General features: G+C 39.5%; 1 protein-coding gene across 4 annotated transcripts in view; it reads right to left on the bottom strand.

Moving 5' to 3' along the window:
- The window catches only part of Adcy8 (adenylate cyclase 8), a 217,720-nt gene that overhangs the window by 64,187 nt on the left and 133,248 nt on the right, over positions 1-20,285 (bottom strand). For 3 of the 4 annotated variants that reach the window (XM_060389349.1, XM_060389350.1, XM_060389352.1), the window contains exons 8-9: positions 13,261-13,458; positions 316-416 (exon numbers count right to left, since the gene is read on the bottom strand). In XM_060389349.1, coding sequence (XP_060245332.1) covers positions 316-416; positions 13,261-13,458 — 299 coding nt within the window. The remainder of the gene's footprint in view (positions 1-315; positions 417-13,260; positions 13,459-20,285) is intronic. The other variant, XM_060389351.1, reaches the window with a different exon arrangement.

Genomic DNA, 20,285 nt, shown 5'->3' with positions numbered 1-20,285 from the left:
TGAACGACCTATGTGGACAAATGAACAAGGGACTGAGATTCTCATAATCATTGCTTTCTGTATTCATGGGTGAAATGTTCAATAGGGATATAGCTATTTCAGTTTTAGATATTATGTTATTAATATTGGGAAAGATTTCTGCCTAGGCAGAGTGATGAGAATATTATGTGTAGCAAGGTAGTACAAATAGATCCAGAATTGTTGAGCATCTGGGTTTAGGTTCTGGACCCAGTCCTATTAAACTCAGCTGGAGAGTGCGGGCTTATCACCTCACAGAGGCATTTTAAACTGCTATCTTAGTTCTTTCAGACTTACCTTGAAGAAGGAAGCAAACTTTGAATTGCAGTGATAAACAGAAGAACGATGAATGCACAGACCAAGTTTGACTTGAATACTTCATCCCTCATTTGAGAATACTGTAATTTTAAAAGAAGCAAAATCAATTACTCTGTAGCAGAGTTAAGATTTGGAGGAGATACGTTTCATCAGTTTGAAGTTAAGGGAAAACAGCAAGAAACAAGAATACAATATCTTTTTGAAAATAATTACTTAGAAAGTTGTATCATCCAAAATCTTCACAGGGCAGTATCTTCATACCTCCTATCAATTTTTCTCTGAAACTCCAGGAATTAATAACCCTTCCCAAAAAAGGGCCTGCAAAGATTAATGAGCTTATCTTACTCCTGCCCCAAGAGCTTCTATCATTCTGATGCTCTTCTATCAGGGCAGAAGAGCCCTCACCATGTAAGCTGCAGATCAAGCTCACGCAGACTTCCCTCATTAATAAAATGCAGTTATGTAAGAATGGTGCTCTGTTTGTTAGGTGTGGGGACATGGGCAAATGTTTTACCAGGGAACCTTTCTACCTTTTAAATAAGAACCATGGAGAATAACTTCATGGAATCTTAGAGTTTAAAATATCCCACAAGATCTCCAGTGCTGTAGCATCTTGTCTTACTGAAGACAAATAGAGGCTCATAGACCACTGTTGTGGATGCCCTTCTGTTCATTCTAGGCAGCCTTGGGGAGTCGTGATAACTTTATTTGATTACTAAGAGTATTCAGTAATTTCATTGTTGGTCTAAAATCTCCTCAAAGTTTTGTAGTTTGCCTCACTCCTGCCTCAGTTCCCAGACCATTGTGGAGTCACTAAACTGTGTAATCTTTTTAGAAAGAGGCAGAGCGCTTAAAAAACTGTGAGAGGCATTAGAATCAGGTTTATGCAAGTCTCTCATTTTGCCTTACTGACATAGAAGTCAATTGAATTGCTTTAAATCATACAGAATACAGATTGCCTTATTTTGGGGTGAGGGAGGAAGCACAAAGCTAAGCCTGGCACTGCAATGTTATAATCCTTGGTTTGAATTTTAGAGTCACTTTACCCGTGTAGCTGATCAGTTTCTCTCTCACAGCCTCTCAACTTTTTTTCCCACAATAAATAATAAGGTTTAAGTCAGTTCCATAAAATGACAGGATCAGTCCACTTTATTGGACTAATGTTTGAAATAACAGTTACAGGATTTTGAAACTGTTGTTGACCTCTGGATGGGGTCTAGACTGTAGATTGGAATTTACTGTTCAGAGTTGTGGCTAAGATTTTGGGAATGACCGGTAGCTGATGAGCAACGTGGGGATCCAGGAACTATGAAGAATCATTATAAGCCATCCCCTCTCCTGATAAAACTTCAGAAAATATGTCTTGTTAATAATTACTAATACTAATAGCATTGCCCAGGACCAGGGACAATCTGAATGATCCACACAGGCCAAAATACATTAGTTATAAAACATAAGTCAAAGGAAGATAAATGTCTGACATCCTTATAGCTGGTTACACACCACTTAATATTTTATTGCTTCACTAATAACCAATTTGACTACATAGATTCAATATTGGAATTTTGCAAACTTCGTACATAATCCTCAGTGCATTTAATCCTTTATTTTCATCACTGTTACCATCATTATCATCATCATTATCAGCATACCAACCCCTTGAACTTATGATAGGTCATCATTTTCCTGATTCTAGAATCCTTTCTGCAACATACTTTACCTACATGCAAATGTCCGTTGATTGCTATTGGGTGGTCACCTCTGCTCTGTCAGGGAAGCAGGCATTCTGTCTTTAAGGCTGTGCATGGCATCCTCTATCACAGACACTCTCTGCTTAAATGCTCGAGCGCCTAAGTTTGAGTTTTCACTCTTATCTATGGTTCTTTCTCATTCACTGGCCTTTTCTCGCTGGGGAAATATCTCTTCCTATAGATACCAAACAGCCCCTGAGAATCCTTTCCTGAAAGTTTCTTTACATTTAAAACAAGTGCACACTCCCAACTAAAGCTGCAGGACGTTTTGTGCTTGTCATTTTATTCAAATACCAAGCTGGTGGAATCAAGTAGGGAGATTTAACTTTGTCTCCAGCCCCATCAGTATTTCTCTATGAACAAAACTAACTTCTTTGAACCTCACTTATCTTCTCTGCCAAATGGGACATGTAAGGTTTGCGATGCTAAAACACCCCATTACTTTCATGTTTGAATTTCAGTCCCCTGCACAGCCAGAAAAAGAAAAAATCTGTGCCATTGATGTCAATCAAACATAGAATAGTGGGTTTCAAAATGGAGTGCATTGTGACTTTGAAATATGAGGAGAGAAGGCTTATGAAAAGAAAATTCCTAATTGGCTCAGGATGCTACAGTATCCAGAGTAAGTGCTGATTCACTGAACTTTATTTTGCCTTGTGAAGGTCTGAATACTTGGGTGCATGGCTGTATCGGGTTTGTTATATGCGTCTGCTTTCTCAAATTAGAAATTCTTTGTCTCAATTTTGTTTTGTCCTCGTCTGACCACACTAATCTTTCTATACTTCAGTTGTGAGCATTGACCACTGCACAGCTACCTGCCTTTGAACATCAGCTTTTATACTTCCTAGCTATGAGACTTAGGGCATATCTGGTAGGCTGTCTATATTTCACTATTATCTCCTAGAAAGTGAGTGTGATATGAGCCACTCACAAAAGTTGCTGGAAAACACACTGAGCTCATATGCTGAAAGTGCTCAGTGTCTTCTGAAGGTAATGTATGAGGAAGATGTGCCACATTTTGTTCATGCCTGGAGACCTTAGCCCTACAGTCTACTGAAATGACATCTCTAGAATTTGTCAGAGTCATGGGAGTCAATGGGTTCTAGATCCATCACAAGGAAACCAAGAAATCAAAGTATGGTTACATGGTCATGTGGAAGAAAAGCCTATTTCAGATTCTTCATTCACAGAGGGATGATCAGTGAAGCTAGTGACAGATGTGATGAACAGTGTCTTTCACCTTGTCTGGCTCTGTCCCTGAGACAGTCCTGAAAAACATTCTTTAGTGAGGAGTAATGAAAACACCCTACTCATCAGGATTCTCCATCTCCACTACAAAATAATTGCATCATTGCCCTCTGACTGTAACTCTGTCTTCATGGGTAGCTCACTCCCAGGAAGGTGTTGACAGACCCCTCTTCTGGGCAGGTTTGTGCCAGCGCAGCGTATGTGGTGGCTGCACCTGCTCATTCGCTCTCTCTCTGTGTGGTCTGCTGTGCATTCGTCACCCAGCCACTCATGGTAAGACACTCCCCTGTGGTGGAGGTGCCTTCACTACAGGGGACCAGGGAGGAGAAGAATAAAATAAAAGTTCTGACTACATTCTTCCATCCCATACATGGTGTGGAGGGCACTCCCCGTGAAAGCAATGGGTTAACTATGCGCTTTGTGTCTAGTTGTGAACAATATGATAATGTCATAAATGAAGTGGGTTATGTTTATTGCCTTTGTTCACCTGTTGCCAACACCAATATTTCTGCTCAGAAATGAGCATTATCTCAGTCCTAGACACTTTTGGCTATAAGATGAATACATTTTTTTTTCAATTTCATTTTATCGTTGAATAAAATTAGCTTTAAGAAAGAGGATTTTCTCACACATCTTTCATTAGTCTAAATTAATATCTTATTAAATTTAAGAAGGCTCTCATTAGGGACAAACTGTTAATTCTGAATAAGAGAGTTAATAACTTGACCTCTACTAACATAATACTTGTGTATCATATTTCACAGTGATGGCCTAGAGCTTCCTTATTATTTGAACAAATGGAATAGCCTCAACAAAACATGAGTCTAATTTGTCATGAGATTTAGGTTTTGAAATATCTTCTCTTTTCTCATTTCTGGTCCAATAAAATTATTGGTTGCAATAATTCTGCAAGTGACCATTTGTAGAATCTTGTACCATCTCACTTCTTCCAAGCAACCTGATGCTAAAAGGAGGGTGCATCCTTTCATGTTTTGACAACTCACAAAGAAACATGATAACATGTGTCTGAGATGTACTGTGTCAGATGTATAAGACAGGAAGATGCACTACTTCCCTTATATAAAACTATTTTAAGTGGTAGCATCATAGGTAAGGTATTGTACTGACTATTGTGTAAGCCATGGTGAAACCAAGAGGACGGTGTCTACTCTATGTTCTTTGCTTGGAAGGGCTTGGTTGCAGACAATGCTGCTTTAACATGAAGGACTGGGTCCATGACCTTTGGGATGAAATATTCTCGATTCTATCATTCTGTATCATTATTATAGGCAGAGTTGGTATTCCTCACTCTGAAAGCACTGATGATTTTGTGTGACTAGAGATGGCTAATTGGTCTAATAAAAACACACAAGTGAAATGGCCCTTGAAATTGTTTGACTGCCTTGAGGCTGGTACAAATGGCAGTGTTTTACAAGGCATTAAGAGTGTGGGGAGTCCTATAAACCTGCTGTCTGAATAAGGGCTGGGTTTCTTCCCTGAGCCTCTCTTAAAACTTGTCCTTTGTACTTGAAAAAGGAGACCTAAATACTCCTGTTTTAAGACTGGCAAAGACAGGAAAAAAAATAAAAAACCTAAGAGAAACCAAATGTTACAAGAGAATCATTCCTTCAAAATGAGAGCATGAGGATGATGAGGAAGTGTCTGACTTAGAAAAGTGTAAAAGTAACATCTGAGACCTTTTGATTCAGGTTCCATGTTCCAACCTGTAAACAAAGAATGGAATGATGCAAAAAGTCTAATGTCTCCAGGAAAGGACGTGCATGTTGCTTATTACTGTGTTTTAGAGACCAGCATCAGAATCCACCGGAACACCATTCATTTTTCAAGCTTTCTTGGTCAAATTTCTCCCTTTTCTTTCTATTTCAGTCATAGAAACTCAAGACTCTATAGTAACAGGGAACATCCTTAAGTGTCTGATGCATTTTTACTAAACCTCTGAGTCCTCAGAATATCTGATTTTCTTTAAAGTACACAGACACCTGAGAGAAATTCTGAACACATATAAAATATCAATTTTACTCAGACAAAGTATTATCTAAAGATGTTCTTGGGTGGCAAATAGTAACTTTTATGTGACAGGAAGTAGTACTATTAAATGAATGTTGTGAAAGCATTCAACTCAGAACTCCGTTCATGCCATGAAAATTACAATACTTTTTGTTAAACAGAAATAAGTAAGAACTAAAAGCTGATTTGTGTATAAAATGTGATGTTACCCTCAATTTAACTTCGTATGCATTCGGTATTGTTAAAGAGCTATCTTTTCTGTTTCTGCTCTTTCAAACCATCTCATTATTCAATTAAATTCTTGACTGTTAACCTTTTTGCCTTCCTCTGAGTATGCAGCTCGGGGATGTGCCTGAGAAGAAGTGCAATCCATTCTCTTATTTATTAATTTATTTTATCTACACATGTGCACACAGAACTAAGGTGATAGAGTTGCTGTAGTGTTAGTCTTTCTCAGTGCCAAAAACATGTGGTGGATTATTTATATGTGTGGTGTAGATGCATCTCTGTAGTGAGTTGGTAGAGATGATAAAAAAAATGCTTATGAGTTTACATTATACTCTTTTTCTTTTTCTTCCTTCAAGGTCTTTGTCACATGAATTGCTATATAATCACTTCTGTATCATATCCCTTACTGCCGGTATCACAAATATATGCTAAACTGCAAGAAAAGCAGACACTGTGAAACTGTAGGGTTCTGCTGTTGTGTTACTGATGATCTAGGCTTAGGAAACATATTGAAATAGATTTGAATTCCATATATGTCACCTTGGCAAATGTACTCACATTCTCTGAGGCTTCCACACCTATCAAATGACAAAACTAACACCTATACAAAAGGTATTGTAATGATACATGAAGTAACAAATATAAAATGCTCATAATAGAGCCTGCTATGATGGTAAGGGAATATGTCTCCTTATCAGGCTGTTACCTTAGTAGCAGTTTACTGCAGCCTCTGAGGCATATAAGCATTCACAGCATTTCTCCTGCACAACAAGCTAACAGCTCATGGATACTTTGATACACAATTTGGGGGATGGAGTGGTCTGTACTTGGCCCAAGATCACAAAGGGGAGTATAAATTCCATGAGAACAGAAGCTGTGGCTTTCTGTCTTTCTCTAGTGCTCAGAACATGATGGCTAGTGGAACACGGACAAGCAGAGCATGAAATGAACAGATCAAACGCTCTGAGTTATGCCAGATGGAATTGCCAGAAATAACAAGAAGGGTAGCTAGAAAGACAATTCTTGCAAGAACATGAAGAAACGCATGTGTGAAAGAAACTCATGTATCAAGACACTTGAAAGGCTTATTCTCATAGAAAGAGACACAGCATTTGGAGCTACTCAAACACTGGATGCCCTTAATTAAAGAGCCTGTCTTTCCCCTGCACAGATGTAGCCCATGACAGTTCAGTGTCCAAGTGGGTTCCATAGTAATGGGAACAGGGACTGCCTCTGACATGAACTGATTGGCCTGCTCTTTGATCACCTCCCCCTGAGGGGGGAGTAGCCTTACCAGGCCACAGAGGAAGACAATGCAGCCACTCTTGATGAGACCAAATAGACTAGGATCAGAAGGAAGAAAAAGAAGACCTCCCCTATCAGTGGACTTGGGGAGGGGCATTCATGGAGAAGGGGGAGGAAGGATAGGATTGGGAGGGAAGGAGGAAGGGAACTACAGGGGGGATAAAAAGTGAATAAAGTGTAATTAATTTAAAAAAAGAGCCTGTCTTTCTCATTTTTAAGACACATCACAGGAGCCGAGGCAGCCAATGTGTCTGCTCCAATGAGCTAGAGGCACTGATAGGAGTACCTCATTTAATGAGTGACAAGTCTGTGCTCCATTAAGTGGATAAAGATTAGAATCCTGGTACTTTGGGATACAGGACATATTAAAAGTGTACCTTCTGCTGTTTCTCATTAAAGGTTTTCTTTTTTTAAAGAATTCTAGAATTGTATTTTTTTTTTTTTGTGAGGGCTTATCATCTAGTTTGGATTGACGTATGAAAAACATTGTATTTATTTAAATATATAGTGTATGATGTCATGTACCTCCCACGCCATATGCCAGTCCAGCTGGTCCAATAGTTGGCCCAGAATCTCTGAGGATTCTCTTGTCCCTGCCTTCATCTTCCTGAAGGAGTAATGGGGTTACAGATGCTTCCACTAAATGTCCAAAGTTTATGTAGATTTCAGGGTCCCAAACTCAGGTTCTCACGCGTGTAAGCTAGTGCTGTTACCAATTGTGTCATCTTTCCAGCCCTTAATTTTCATACTCACCGCTAAGCATGCTAGTGAGGTCAAATCCTTTGTCTTGTTTCATATTTTGACCTGACAGGAAGTGGGCTCAAGCCGTGTTTACTTGGTGGTTAGGTTTATGCTCTTTCTTCTTCTTCTTTTTTAAAACAAATATTTTTTGAACAAAATATGATTTTTGCGTGAGTCCAGCGAAGTCTATTGAAGTGACAAAAGTCTATCAATCTGTCTCTGCAACTATAGAATAATAAACAGCTCTTTGTGCCTGATTTTATTTCTAAAGGGGAATTTGAATTAATGTTTTTTTTTCTCATGGTGTCACTGTGAGATTTTCTGAAGCTATCATAGTTCATATTAGCTCAAGTTAACATAGGGACCTTTTGACATGAGCCAGCCTCAATCATACCTAGTCAGCCAAAGGACAAAGAAATACAGTTGAAAATTTAGAAAAACAGAATACTCCAAGAATTTTTCTCAAAACACATGTACCCCTGCAAAATCAGCATCTTAAGGGCATTTTATACACATCACAAAGTAACTGTGCAGTCTGTAAACTGTTAGGCAAAATGAAGAGAGTTTTATCTGCTGAGTTAGGTACAAATACAGAAAGACTTTCTCAAAGGGAGACGTTTCAGAGTCACATAGATGATGTCAGGATTGGAAGAAGGAAGGGAATCTAATTTTCACTGAGATGATTTGATTTTAATACCTAACCTACTAAAATTCCAACATCAAAAGTCAAAATGTCCAACCTGTTACAGGATGTATATTTACCATATTCTAGTTTTTATCCTACATGAAGAACTTGCCCCATTCCAGGTCAGTGTCGTGGCTTATGGGACACTACACTTAGTTCTCCCCAAATAAGTGTTCATGCTATTCCACTCTCCTAAGCTCTAAAGGTTTTATGCAGGTTTCTCTGGCTGGGGACATCCATCTATAATTGTATTCCTCAACTTTATTCAGAGTGAGTGTTGTCCCAGAAATGAATGGGAAAAAGGAGCTGAGATGTGTTACCTTTCTTTAAGAACTCTAGATACAGAATGGAGCAAGATGGGTGCTCCCGCAAAGAACAGCTCCTTGCCTAATAAGGAAGCCTCGTGACTTCAGAGACAAAGGTGAATGCCTTAGAAAGGATAAGCAGTTAAGACAAAGGATGTCACCCAAAGGAGAAATCTGAAGACCAGAAGGAATACCGAAAGACCCTCAACCCCAGTCACAATTAATATAAAAAAAGCAATAAGGAGATGGCTTTCTATAAAACTGATGATTTTGAAAAGGATAGGCATCCATCTTCACAGAAATTTCAGAATGTATATGAAATACTCTAAATGTACATCATTTGATGTATTTAGGATCTTACCCTAAGCAAAGAGTAAGCATGAAAGTGATTAACCATGAGAACGGCTATGGAGATGTAGTCGGAAACTTACAGTGGTGAAAACAAGAAGATTTTAAAAAATCGTTTAAACACAAAATGGACAGCATGCTTAAAAGAATTTTTGGAATTATAAATACACTACATATTTAAATTGATAAAAGATGCACAGATTTACCTAAAATGTTAATTTTTGATAGCATGTACATGTAGACACCTCTGAAATCGTAGTGACTTTGCTGTCTCAGGAATGTTAAAACCTGGAGATCTTTTCAGGTAGGTGTGTGATTGTTTTGGTAGCCACCAGGTGGCACTATCAACTAGTACCACTTCAAATTCTCTGGTTGAGGCTTTTCTTTCTTTTTTTTTCCAATGCAGTTTATTCAGGAACCTTGAACAATCATATGACCCTGGGTAAAGCCAGCCCACTTTAAATAGCCTCTGGGTAGCCAACCTCAGCATGCCACGTGGGCAATGCAGATAGGTCCACATACATGGAAGCAAGCCAGATCCTCAGCCTTAGCCAAATGTGGAGTTGTTTGTGACAGAGAGCACTCACGATCTGGAAGGTGGAAGGCGGAAACCAGCTCCATCTTTCAGGCGCGGCATTACACAGCTCTCTACACTTCCCCCTTTTTGTTTTGGATGCATCAGGCAAGAGTAGAGGTCTGATCTCTGATATTAGAAATAAATTGGGACTTTGTACTGATGTTCATTTAGGTGTCATCCACCCAAAGAGCATCAGACCCGTCCGATACCTTTTTCTCAGAGGCGGGACCTGGGGCATCAACCCGCATGCAACCAGACATGCTCTTCTCTGGGTCTAAAGCGGCTGACCCTGAGTGCAGTGCTTAGCCTCGCATCCTGAGCGTAACATTTTGGCTTTTTATGGTAGCCAACCATGCTTGGGGAGACTGTCCTGCTTCAATGGCTGTAAAGGCCTGAATGATCATGGCTGCATCACACTGTTGTGAGACTCTAATCTTGCATATATACCACAGGCAAACCAAGGAGACCAACACCAGAAGGCCTGCTAACGCTCCCATGCCCGCCCATTCCTTCAGATGATTCATGGCTGCAGCAATCCATGATGATAATCCTGTGGCTAGTCCTGCGTCCACTCTGGTAGAATTTACCATGACAATGGCCACTCTCAGCTGCTCCATCGTAGTATCGAATTCTCTTTTTCTTTAGAACACATCCAGACTGACTTTGGGAGCAAACCTAGATTCATTTTGAAATTTAGATCTTGGGACATTCTTTCCATTTCCCTACTCACTGACAGGATTAGGCATGTGGGTTCCTCAAGGCTGGTATACACTGGGTGGATTTTATTTTCTGGTCTTCTTTACCCTGAGTGTGCTAACCCAGCTAGCTCTCTGTATGTAGTGTGTATGTATTCATGTGCATGTGTGTGTTGTGTGTGCTTCTCATAAATTCCTAGTATGGTACAATTTTTATTCCTGAATGATAAGCAGAAAATGGAGTATTCTTAGACTGATGACTGATTTTTATAGAGTCAATAAAACCTGGTTCTTGGCTTGGAATTCTATGACCGATGTTTAGCCTCTTGCAGGTCGTGTTCCCTTCGTTAAATGTGAGCATAACCTTTTCTCTAAGGATGCAATAAGCCAGTAGATCACACTAATGCTATTCTCTGATTCTAGTATTCCAAGCTTTGAAAATCTTGCATTTATACTTTTCTAAGGCTTTAGGACATTTTTCTAGCTAAACCTTTGTTTCTTATTCTTCCATCTGCCTCTTTCTCTTCTATCCAAAACTCACAAATAATGAGGATGAACAGCCTTTTCTTCTTCATGAAAGCACCAGCAGGAGCAAGCCTTAGGAACGTGAGCAGAGGGCGTGATGTGAACAAGAACACTGGTCTTTGCGTTACAGCAACTCTCGACCCCAGAGCCTGAGCTTCCTAACTGTTTCTCTCTGTGCCATTTGATCAAGCAAAAGCTGAATTTCATGATAGCGTCTGCCTTATTCTGTTCTTTCAGTCACTTTGTACTATCGTCTATAAGTACTCAATTGAAGGCACTTATTATATATTCTCTGCTGGGCAGTAACTTACTCCCTAGAGAGGATGAGAGAGGGAGAGGCACTGAGGAAAGTCTCTGGGGCCTATGGGAGGGGGCTAAATGTCTCCTGAAGTGTTTTATATTACGACTGTCACCACTGAGAACCATAGAGCACATGCTAGATGTCACATGGCTGAATCATCAGTGTGCACACTCCCTGTGTCACAGAGTATCACTCTCTTACTGCTCTGGAAGAGCTTCCCCTGCTCAGAGAACTCAGCCCAAACATGCTTTCCCTGACATAGACCCATTTTTTTTTTTTTTTTTTTTTTTGTTCTAGAACTATGGAGCTGCAAATAAGATGCAGGCACTGTTAGCTAAAGCATACTAGATACTGCAGTCTGCAGGAATTAGGGTGCTAGTGAGGCAAGTACGGTTTAGCAAGAATGAATAAAAGGGTTTTGTTCAGTTCTGGGCTGAACTATAGTGTCTCTACAAGCTAATTGAGAAGCTTCTCTGAAAAACCACTCTGCTCATTGTCCTAGTTCCTTTTGTAGAGTATTCAGGAAACAAAATGATTTTAATTTTGGCCTGTAAGCCCTTAATTATATTACAAATAAGAAAAATCACACCTGCTATTTTTGGGGAGTGTTGAGTGAGGCAAAAATGTTTCTTTCTTTTCTGTTTGCTTAGTATATAGACACAATGGAATTTAAATTGGGGATTGAAGGTGGAAGGCATTCATTTCAGAGTTTGCAATCTGTAAGTAGTGATCAGAGAAACTCACTAGAAACAGGGCATGTGCACACAGTTGTGGAAGTCTCCTACTGGAGAAAGCACAGTCTCCCAGGCAGCTGAGCAAACTCACAAAAGAATTGTTAACTGGGGCTCAATGCAGTCATGGATCAAACTCTTGAAATTTGCTTGCAAATGCCCTGCTGTTCTTGCTGGAGGCTGTTGCAGATGCCAAACACCTCCTGTGCTCATCTAAGGAAGGTCTGTCTGCTCTTAACCTCGAAAAGTAGTCGTTCAATTAAGCATATATCTTTGCTGCTCCCCAATACAGAGTTGGGATAGAAGGAGGAAATAGAAAATGTTATCAGCACAGCGATGGTTTGCCATATTTGAACAATTTCCCTAAGCAAGGCATTGTCTCGGAGACCTTCATAGTACCTTGCATCATGGTTTATGCTTGTCAAGTTGACAGGACTAAGAGTCATCCAATAAAGGAACTTCTGAGAATGCCTGGAGGGGATTAAATTAGCCTTTGGACACACATATGATTTTGTTGATTAAGTTAATTGAGTAAGAATATTCACCCTAACTGTAGGTGGCACCACTCCACGGACTGACTCCCTGAACTGAATACAAAGATGAAAAAGAACTGGGTACCAGCAGTTCTTGCTCTTTTCCTCTTGACTGTGAAGGTAATATGATCAACCGCTTCAAGCACCCCAATTACCTTGCCAAGATGGACTGTACCTTACTATAATTAAAAAAAAATCCTTTCTTCCTTCAGTGCTTTGTCAGTCTTTTTTTTTTTTTTTAGATCACAATAACAAAAAGTAACCAAGACAACTCGTGTTTGAGATATGTATAGCACCCTCCTTTTACATAAAGGGGTGCATGCTCAAAGGAGTCTTTTTACTGGTCAAAGGTCATATAAAAAAGAAACAGCAAGGGAGGAATTAAGCCTGACTCAGAATCTACAGCTTATTATGAGATATAGATTAAGGGTGGAGTCTGATACAGCAGACAACTGGATAATTGGATACTGTATAAAAATCTAATCCATACAGTGCTTGCTGCTTGCATTTACATCAGGTTTTGAGAGGTTTACACACTACAGGCTTACACACTTCAGGTTTACACACTATAGGCTATCAAGGTTACAAACAGAAGTGAATGCATCCAGAAGCGGATCCAAAGGCTTAGCAATGTTTCTTGGCCTTATAGTCTCAACGTGGAAGAAACTCTTTTGATGCTTCATTAATCAAGGCATTTTTGCTCTTTTAGGTATCTTTCCCTTAAAGTACAGAGATGAGGTTCTCTGTATCTAATGGTCATCTCCTCTCATGGCCTTCTTATTTCCAAAGATAATAATAGAAAACCAATCAAACCTAACCAAACAATGGACAGAGAAAAAGACCACAGCCCTTGCACTCTCTAATCCCACAAACATTGACAATGATTTACTTCAGAAAAAGCCACTGTGGAGACTCAGCTCTACCTTGTGCTCCAGGCTGGAGTCTTTAAACATCAGTGAGAATGGCTTGATATGCTCTCTTCTCAACTTATCGCCACTCCGCAAGTCGATGGTATGCTCTATTCTCTTGTTAATTTCCTCAGGCCCAGACTGGACATGCAAAGCTTGTGCGAGATGGTTTGGAAGCAGATTTATTGAATTTCTTGTTAGGGCAGCCAGAGTCTAGAGGGAAAGCACATGCAAACACAATAAACCTGCTAGTCCCCTTAGGATCCAAAAGAAAGGCAATGTTTTTAGATTATGTTGCATTGCACACAGTCATGGCATTCCATGCAGTTGTAGTCCGTGGAGACCACCCACGTGATTCGTTAGCATTTGTTTCAGAGAAACACAACCTGGCAAAATGTCACACTGAGAGGAACACTCTCTTTCCTCTGTGTAGCCACACTGAATTCCTTTGGCTGAGGCATTTAGGGAGCCGTTGCCTGAGAAATGTGAGTCACCACTGTTTCTCTAACCAGGCTCATCCCAGGTATGAAAGAAAGAGAACCAAAGAAATGACAGAAAGTCCGAGTATCTGGAAAGCCCACCAAAGTGATATCTTCCCACTGAACAGATTCCACATTTCTATGAGTTCTTTCACTTAATGGGGAAGGGAAGACTCGGGGTGCCTCATAGTTTCCATTTTCCTTTTAGGTGTTCCTCAAACACAGTCATATGTGCCAGGCTCTGCTTCTCAAACTTGACCAATATTAATAATTTTTTTTTTACCATAGAATGTTTTCTTCTGTCACAAAACCATATATATCTATATTTTTATATAGATATATGTACAGTATTCTTTAGGCAAAAAATGCGAGCAATTCCAGCATCTCACTATATCCCAGGATTACACAGCATGGGGTCGAGGAAGATGCACCACCATGACTGGTAACTGAACATGGGGACATGGATGCAGAGATTGCATTGGCTCATGAGAACCTATCAGAGACCTTGTCTCCTGGTGACTCAACAGCCACTGATAAAAGATTAATCGGCTGTCTCTAGCCAAATGCAATACTCATTCACAGCTCCAATTTAAGATAGCTTTTTAAAGAAAACTAAAAATTAAAATCAAACAAACTGTAAGTTGGCCTAAAGGAATAGAGGAACAGAGAAGTCCCATCCGCCATCAAGGATTTCCTTGAGTGGAGGAAGAGCTGTGGTGCATCTATGAGGAAGCACAAACTCCCCACCTCGGTACATATTCGCATCGTCTCTTTGCCTCTGCCATCCTCTTAGGTTAGCTATGAAACACATCGTTTATCTATGCTTGAAACGCAGGCTAAACGGACATCAGATTGTACAATCATCACAGGAAAGCACATGAATGGTTATGGAGGATTTTAAGAGCCTCTGGCCCCTATTTTTCATACATAGCCTTGGGGAGATTTAATCAAGAGCTACAACTCTTTCAAAGCTGAGAGGAACCCACTGACTTCAGGGTCTGAGCTCTGGAGTCATGGGCTCTGACTTCATTGAAGCCATATAGACCTTTGGAAAAAGCAGGGACCAATGTTGCAGAAAATTGAACAGCAGGGTCCAGAAGGCTTGAGAATTGATGTGGTTATACAGCCGAGGAAGCTGAACTGGTGGTCCCTCCATGGAGCTCTCATTTGTTTCATAGGCTGCAATTCTTCCCATGCAGCTTGGTTGTAACTTATGTTTTTGCCTTGGAGAGGAGGTGGGAAGGATACACATGCTGCGCCTGTATGGATGTTCTTTGTGACTGAGGGATGCCAGAATGTTCCCTGAAAGTTCTTACAGCTGGAGTCCATTAGCTGCAGTGTATACATGTTTTTGTACTGAGAGATGTCTACTACTGTTTATAAATTTAATTTTCTTATGGTTTCCTCCTTTTAATTAAATCAAGCATATCCACTCCACTAGCCCATCATGCCTGCAGCTCTAACACTCCAGGGTTTACAGAGTAGGCAATTTTTAAACCATGTTTTGGGGACAGATTTGTTGCAGTAGCAGTGTTGGCCACAAGAGCAGCTTTAGGGCACATGTACTCAACAGAAGATTAACATAAAATCAACACAAGAGGCTGAGCACCATTATTTTATTTAAAAAGGGCTTGAGCTTTTTTTCCCCAAACAAAAATGACATAGTCTTGGAATAAAAGAAAACCCTTAGATCACATTGAATTAATTAATTAACCATTAACTGCTCTGGTGAGGCTGAGGGTCAAATCCAGCACCTTGCACATATCAGGTAAGTGCTCTGTTATTGGGCTATGTCCCAAATGACCACAAATGATTAGATAAGTTGTCTGTTTTGCTTTTATTTCTTCTCATGCTGATGGGGGCTGCTGAAAAATGTCATCGGGAACCGATTCTAATCTATAAAAGGCCTTGGAAACCAGAGTAAATGTTGTTGGTTGCCGATAAGAGGATTCTATAAGGTAGAGACCACAATCTTGACTGCTCAGAGCTCTCCTAATGGTTCCTGTATATCAGTGCACTTGTTCCCAATGAAAGTAAATTTATTTCATCCCTCTTTTATCAGTGTCATGCAGATATAGTTACTAACTGGGATGGAGTATGTTTGATGGAGACCCACAGCTTTATTTAAACTACACATAATAATAATAAGAACTAAGTCATCTCCAGAGGTCAAGCAAATAGAAATAAGAAACAGGCAAGCCAATTATTTCCCTCTGTGTAACATCCATGCAATAGATACATGACTTTTTTGGCGACTACAGTTTGGGATGGTTTTTGATAACTTATACCAAAAGAGACTGGAATTTTGTCCTATGTTCATCATAGGACATCATCAGTGGGCTGAGGCTGCCAATACTGGCATTCCAGATACTTTTGTTTCTACAGTGAATCATTTGTAAGGAGTAACTGGGTAATGTGTGACGTGAGTCATTTGTGTATATAGCGTCACACCAGAATGTCTTATTTTTAATAGCACAATACTTTCTCTTCTTTTTAAGTCACCTAACATATAAGAGTTAGATTGAGATGAGGTCAAAACAGCTGGAGTTTTCAAATGATTCCAGTTTTAAGTTGACCTCTAAACTGTGAATATAGAATAAGAAACATAAGTGGAGGAAATGGAAGGAAGAGGGAACCATTGTCAGCACATCTGATTATGAGATGTGCACATATAGTTGAATACATATTCAAATAGACATTTTAAAATAGAATTAATATATCATTTAACATCGATACTATATATTTTTATGTTTTAGCTGGTATTTTTAGACATTTAGGAACTCACAACGAAGTAGTGATATATTTCATGCTAATCAGATGTTGTCGTGCTGTTATAAATAGATGATGCTATAAATAAGTGATGCTGTTCACCTTATCTGGTGCTTTAAATATCAGACAGGTCAGAACAGCAGTAGAAATGTCAGTTACTCCTTGTGTTGAATTCTTATATTAAACTTTTCATTGTAAAACAGATACTGTCATTCCCACAATTATCTTTGCTGAGGTTCATACTCTTCAGATATTTCTGAAATTACTCTCTTCTCCACACACATAAGACACATCAAAGTTCCTGCATGAATTACAGACATTCTATAGCCAAGATTTTAAAGATCAGGCCTTGCTTGAGAGTGTGGGAGTTGTGGAAGTTACCACCACAGTGTCTGGGGAGTCTTTTGTTAGCTGTATTTGAGGGAGGGTGGGAAGGTCATCATTTGGTTTAAGTCATGAAAAATTCTCTGTGGGATTCATCTTGTTTTCCTTTAAACTCACTTTATCTCTGATTCCTTTCTAGTCCTGTCACTTCCTGAGTGGCCATAGCATTGTTTGGCCTTGTTTCCTAGTACTAAACTTAAGGCCTAAGGTATGCCTGTGAGACCCATCCAGTTCATTCATTCATTGTGGGAACTGGACTAGGAAAGGATGTAAGAGCTGAAAGATGGGAAAAGAGCTGTGAAATGTCACAGCCATTGCGACTCAAAATTCACAGCAGCTGGGAATACTTCCACAAGGTCCATCAACCACTAGATGTAGAATGAAGAGGGGTTCAAGGGAACCCTATTCCCCATTGCTGAACCCTTTCTACTGATTCAGGAGAAGAGGAGTCATTGCCCTCAATTATGTACCCTCTGGTGGCCCCAACAGACTCCAATGTGTAGTTCTAATAGCACAGTTACACAGATAACACAGGTTAAATTAAACAGGTTACATTAAAAAAATATAAAACGGGACAGAGGCAGGTAGGAAGGAGGGGAATTGATAGAAACATAAAGAAAACATAGTGAAGAGGCCAGAGAATAAACCTGAGCACATCCTTCCTTCAAAGCACCCCTGCAGAGTCTGCGCATCAGATCACACAGTGTCACTCCTTTCAATTCACTCTTTCCCAATTTGCTCCAAGAAGCACAAACATGACAGGCTTCTGCATGATACTGTGCTTCTGTGGACCAGTCAGGCAGGAAATGTGAATCTAATATTTCCTTCCTGCTGCTTCTTTCACTAGTTGCACTGAGGCTGGAAACTTGATCTTTTTTACTGACCACTACCTGTGACAATGGCTCACATTTTGTAGTTGCTCGGGATACACTTGCTGAACAAACCCATTCTTATAGCCGCTTACTGAGCTCTCACAATATATATGACTGGGGTAAAAGCATGGACAACACCTGCGGACACAACACTCTTAGACTCTTCACTGTCCAAAAGTTTTGACCCCAAACTTCTTGAATTATTTTTGTGTGTTCCATGGGTTGCTAATTTGGAAACAAAGCTCTGAGTTTCTTACTTGTTTTTATTTTCATCTTCTGTTCAACTGGACCAGTTTGTGAATAAGACCTACTTGTTTGCATCCATATTACCCCTTCCAGAATGCTGAGTTATCTTCTTCAGGAGACTGGCTTCTATTTCATTTTATTTCCCCAGGTGCTCCCTGGGTACCCTGTTTTTCACACTTGATGTTTTCTAGTTTGGTCACATCATGTGCTAACTCCTTTATGGATATCAGACTTTGTGCAAATAGAATATAACCCTGTACTGGAGTTTAGACCCAACAAAACCTGATCTGTTAAACAATTACTCATTTGATTTTGCCTGATGCATCAGAACACACAGAGCCTGGGCACAGCTCCTGGGCACTTGTCTTACCTCTCCTTTCAAAATGAAATCAGAAATGGTCTCCTCCAGGGAGTCTATGCTGAGCCTACATTGTCCTTAACAGGCACAATTAATTTCTTGAACATGCGTGTGCTTATTTATTAGTCTCTGATCTCCTTGAAATCAGACACAGTGCCTCATCTATGACAAAGATTCTGGTACCTGATGTGTTTGCTTGTTTTTTTTTTTTTAATAAATACACATTGATTGAACAACTGAGTAGAAGGATATAAGTTTGCCCATAGGAAGATTATCTCCAGAAAAATGTTGCTAGTCCTCCAAATGTCATATTTTCCTCTACAAAACTCTAAATTTAGAAAGATCCTCTGCACCAAATCTTCCTAAATAAAATTATTTTAAGCTTTTATTTCTAGTTTTTTTTTGTCATTATGAAATAAAAGATACTATCATGATAGTTGACAATCTAGCCAAGAACAAGAACCTTTAAAGACATCCTTGTGATGCACCTCAGAATGAGGTTCCCTTTACATTTAGGGAATACAGAGATGGCTTTTCCAACTATACTTCCCAATGCTACTCCAGGGCACCAGAGACCTGAGGTCAGAAAGTGGTAACTTTGAAGCTTTCCTAAACTAATGCTCTTTTCTAGAAAACTTTAGTTTCTATACTAGCTACAGCTTAAGAATTTCCCTTGAGCTGGTTTGCTTATAAAGGCTAAACAAAAAGGATCTATAAGTTTTTGCCCTCCTGGGAGGTGATTGCGGTATTCTTGGTATCCAGTTATAAAAAGTTGTGGATAAGTGGACTTAAGGACAGTCTACTTATACTTTAGAAAGATCTATAGAGGATGACAAGTCCAGCAAACCTAGGGCTTTCCCACTTATACCAAGTAGGCCTGTCATTTCTCAAAGATGGTTTACTTCCAGTTTCAAACCTGAGTCTGCACTCAGAAGCAGCAGGATCAAAGGCTGCTTTCACTGACTGTCAGACCAACCTGCCATCACCTCTGGAACATATCTTGTGCCTGGCCTTGAGCATCTGTCATTCCACCTGCCTGCTGTGAGAAAGATATCTCCTTTCAGGTTCTTATGTAGCATCCTTAGTCCTAAAGGACATAAGAATAATACTTAAACTGGATGGGAATAGCCTATGTACATAAATTAATGAAATTTATTTCCTATACTGTTTGTTAAATTACAAATCCAATCATCATAAGAGACGGCTCTTCCTTTACAAAAAATTGATTTGTGTTTTTGATAAATTATAGTCACATGTAATATAATTATCAAACTATATGTACATGGAGCAATGAGTGACTCATGCTAATTTGCATATTCATCATTTTAAATAATTATCATTTTTTTTTTTTAAGAAAGCTCTTCCTTGGAATAGTTTCAATGAACTGGATTCAGGAGACTGTTGTCATGTTTGGAAAAGACAGAATTGCGTTTTCCCCAAATCTAGGGATGAGGAGCACAAATTTCTTTGAATATGAGCTGAAATCTTGTTCTTTTCTTTAAGAAGGCACAGAGTGGCATTTAGATAAACACCAATTGGGTGACACTTCTGAAAATATTCACATAACGTCTTCAAAACCTGAATGTAACATTTTCTCTCTCTTATAGAAATAAAATCTAAAGGGAATTTGGGCTAGTCCCTACAAGCAAGGTGCAATAGTCAATGGCACACTTTTCCTTGCTTTCGTGGAGGGAAAATGAAGTATCACATCCACATGGTCTTTTTAATGCACATGTTAGGTAAGGATATGGCTTACTTTTTCATATTACTTATGGCAATAAAACTTCTCTCTGCACATAGCTAACGGGATGTCTAATGAGGTTTTGCTGTGGGAGGAAGTCCCAGGCTTCTGCCCCCAGAAGACCTTTAAGTACTTCATAACAGTCTTATAGCTTGTACTCCAGGAAATGGAATAACACAAGGGTCAGAATG

This window comes from Meriones unguiculatus, chromosome 8 (assembly GCF_030254825.1).
Source record: "Meriones unguiculatus strain TT.TT164.6M chromosome 8, Bangor_MerUng_6.1, whole genome shotgun sequence".
Classification (NCBI taxonomy): Eukaryota; Metazoa; Chordata; class Mammalia; order Rodentia; family Muridae; genus Meriones; species Meriones unguiculatus.
Note: the sequence above shows the minus strand (reverse complement) of the source record. Positions and strands in the feature narration are given on the sequence as shown.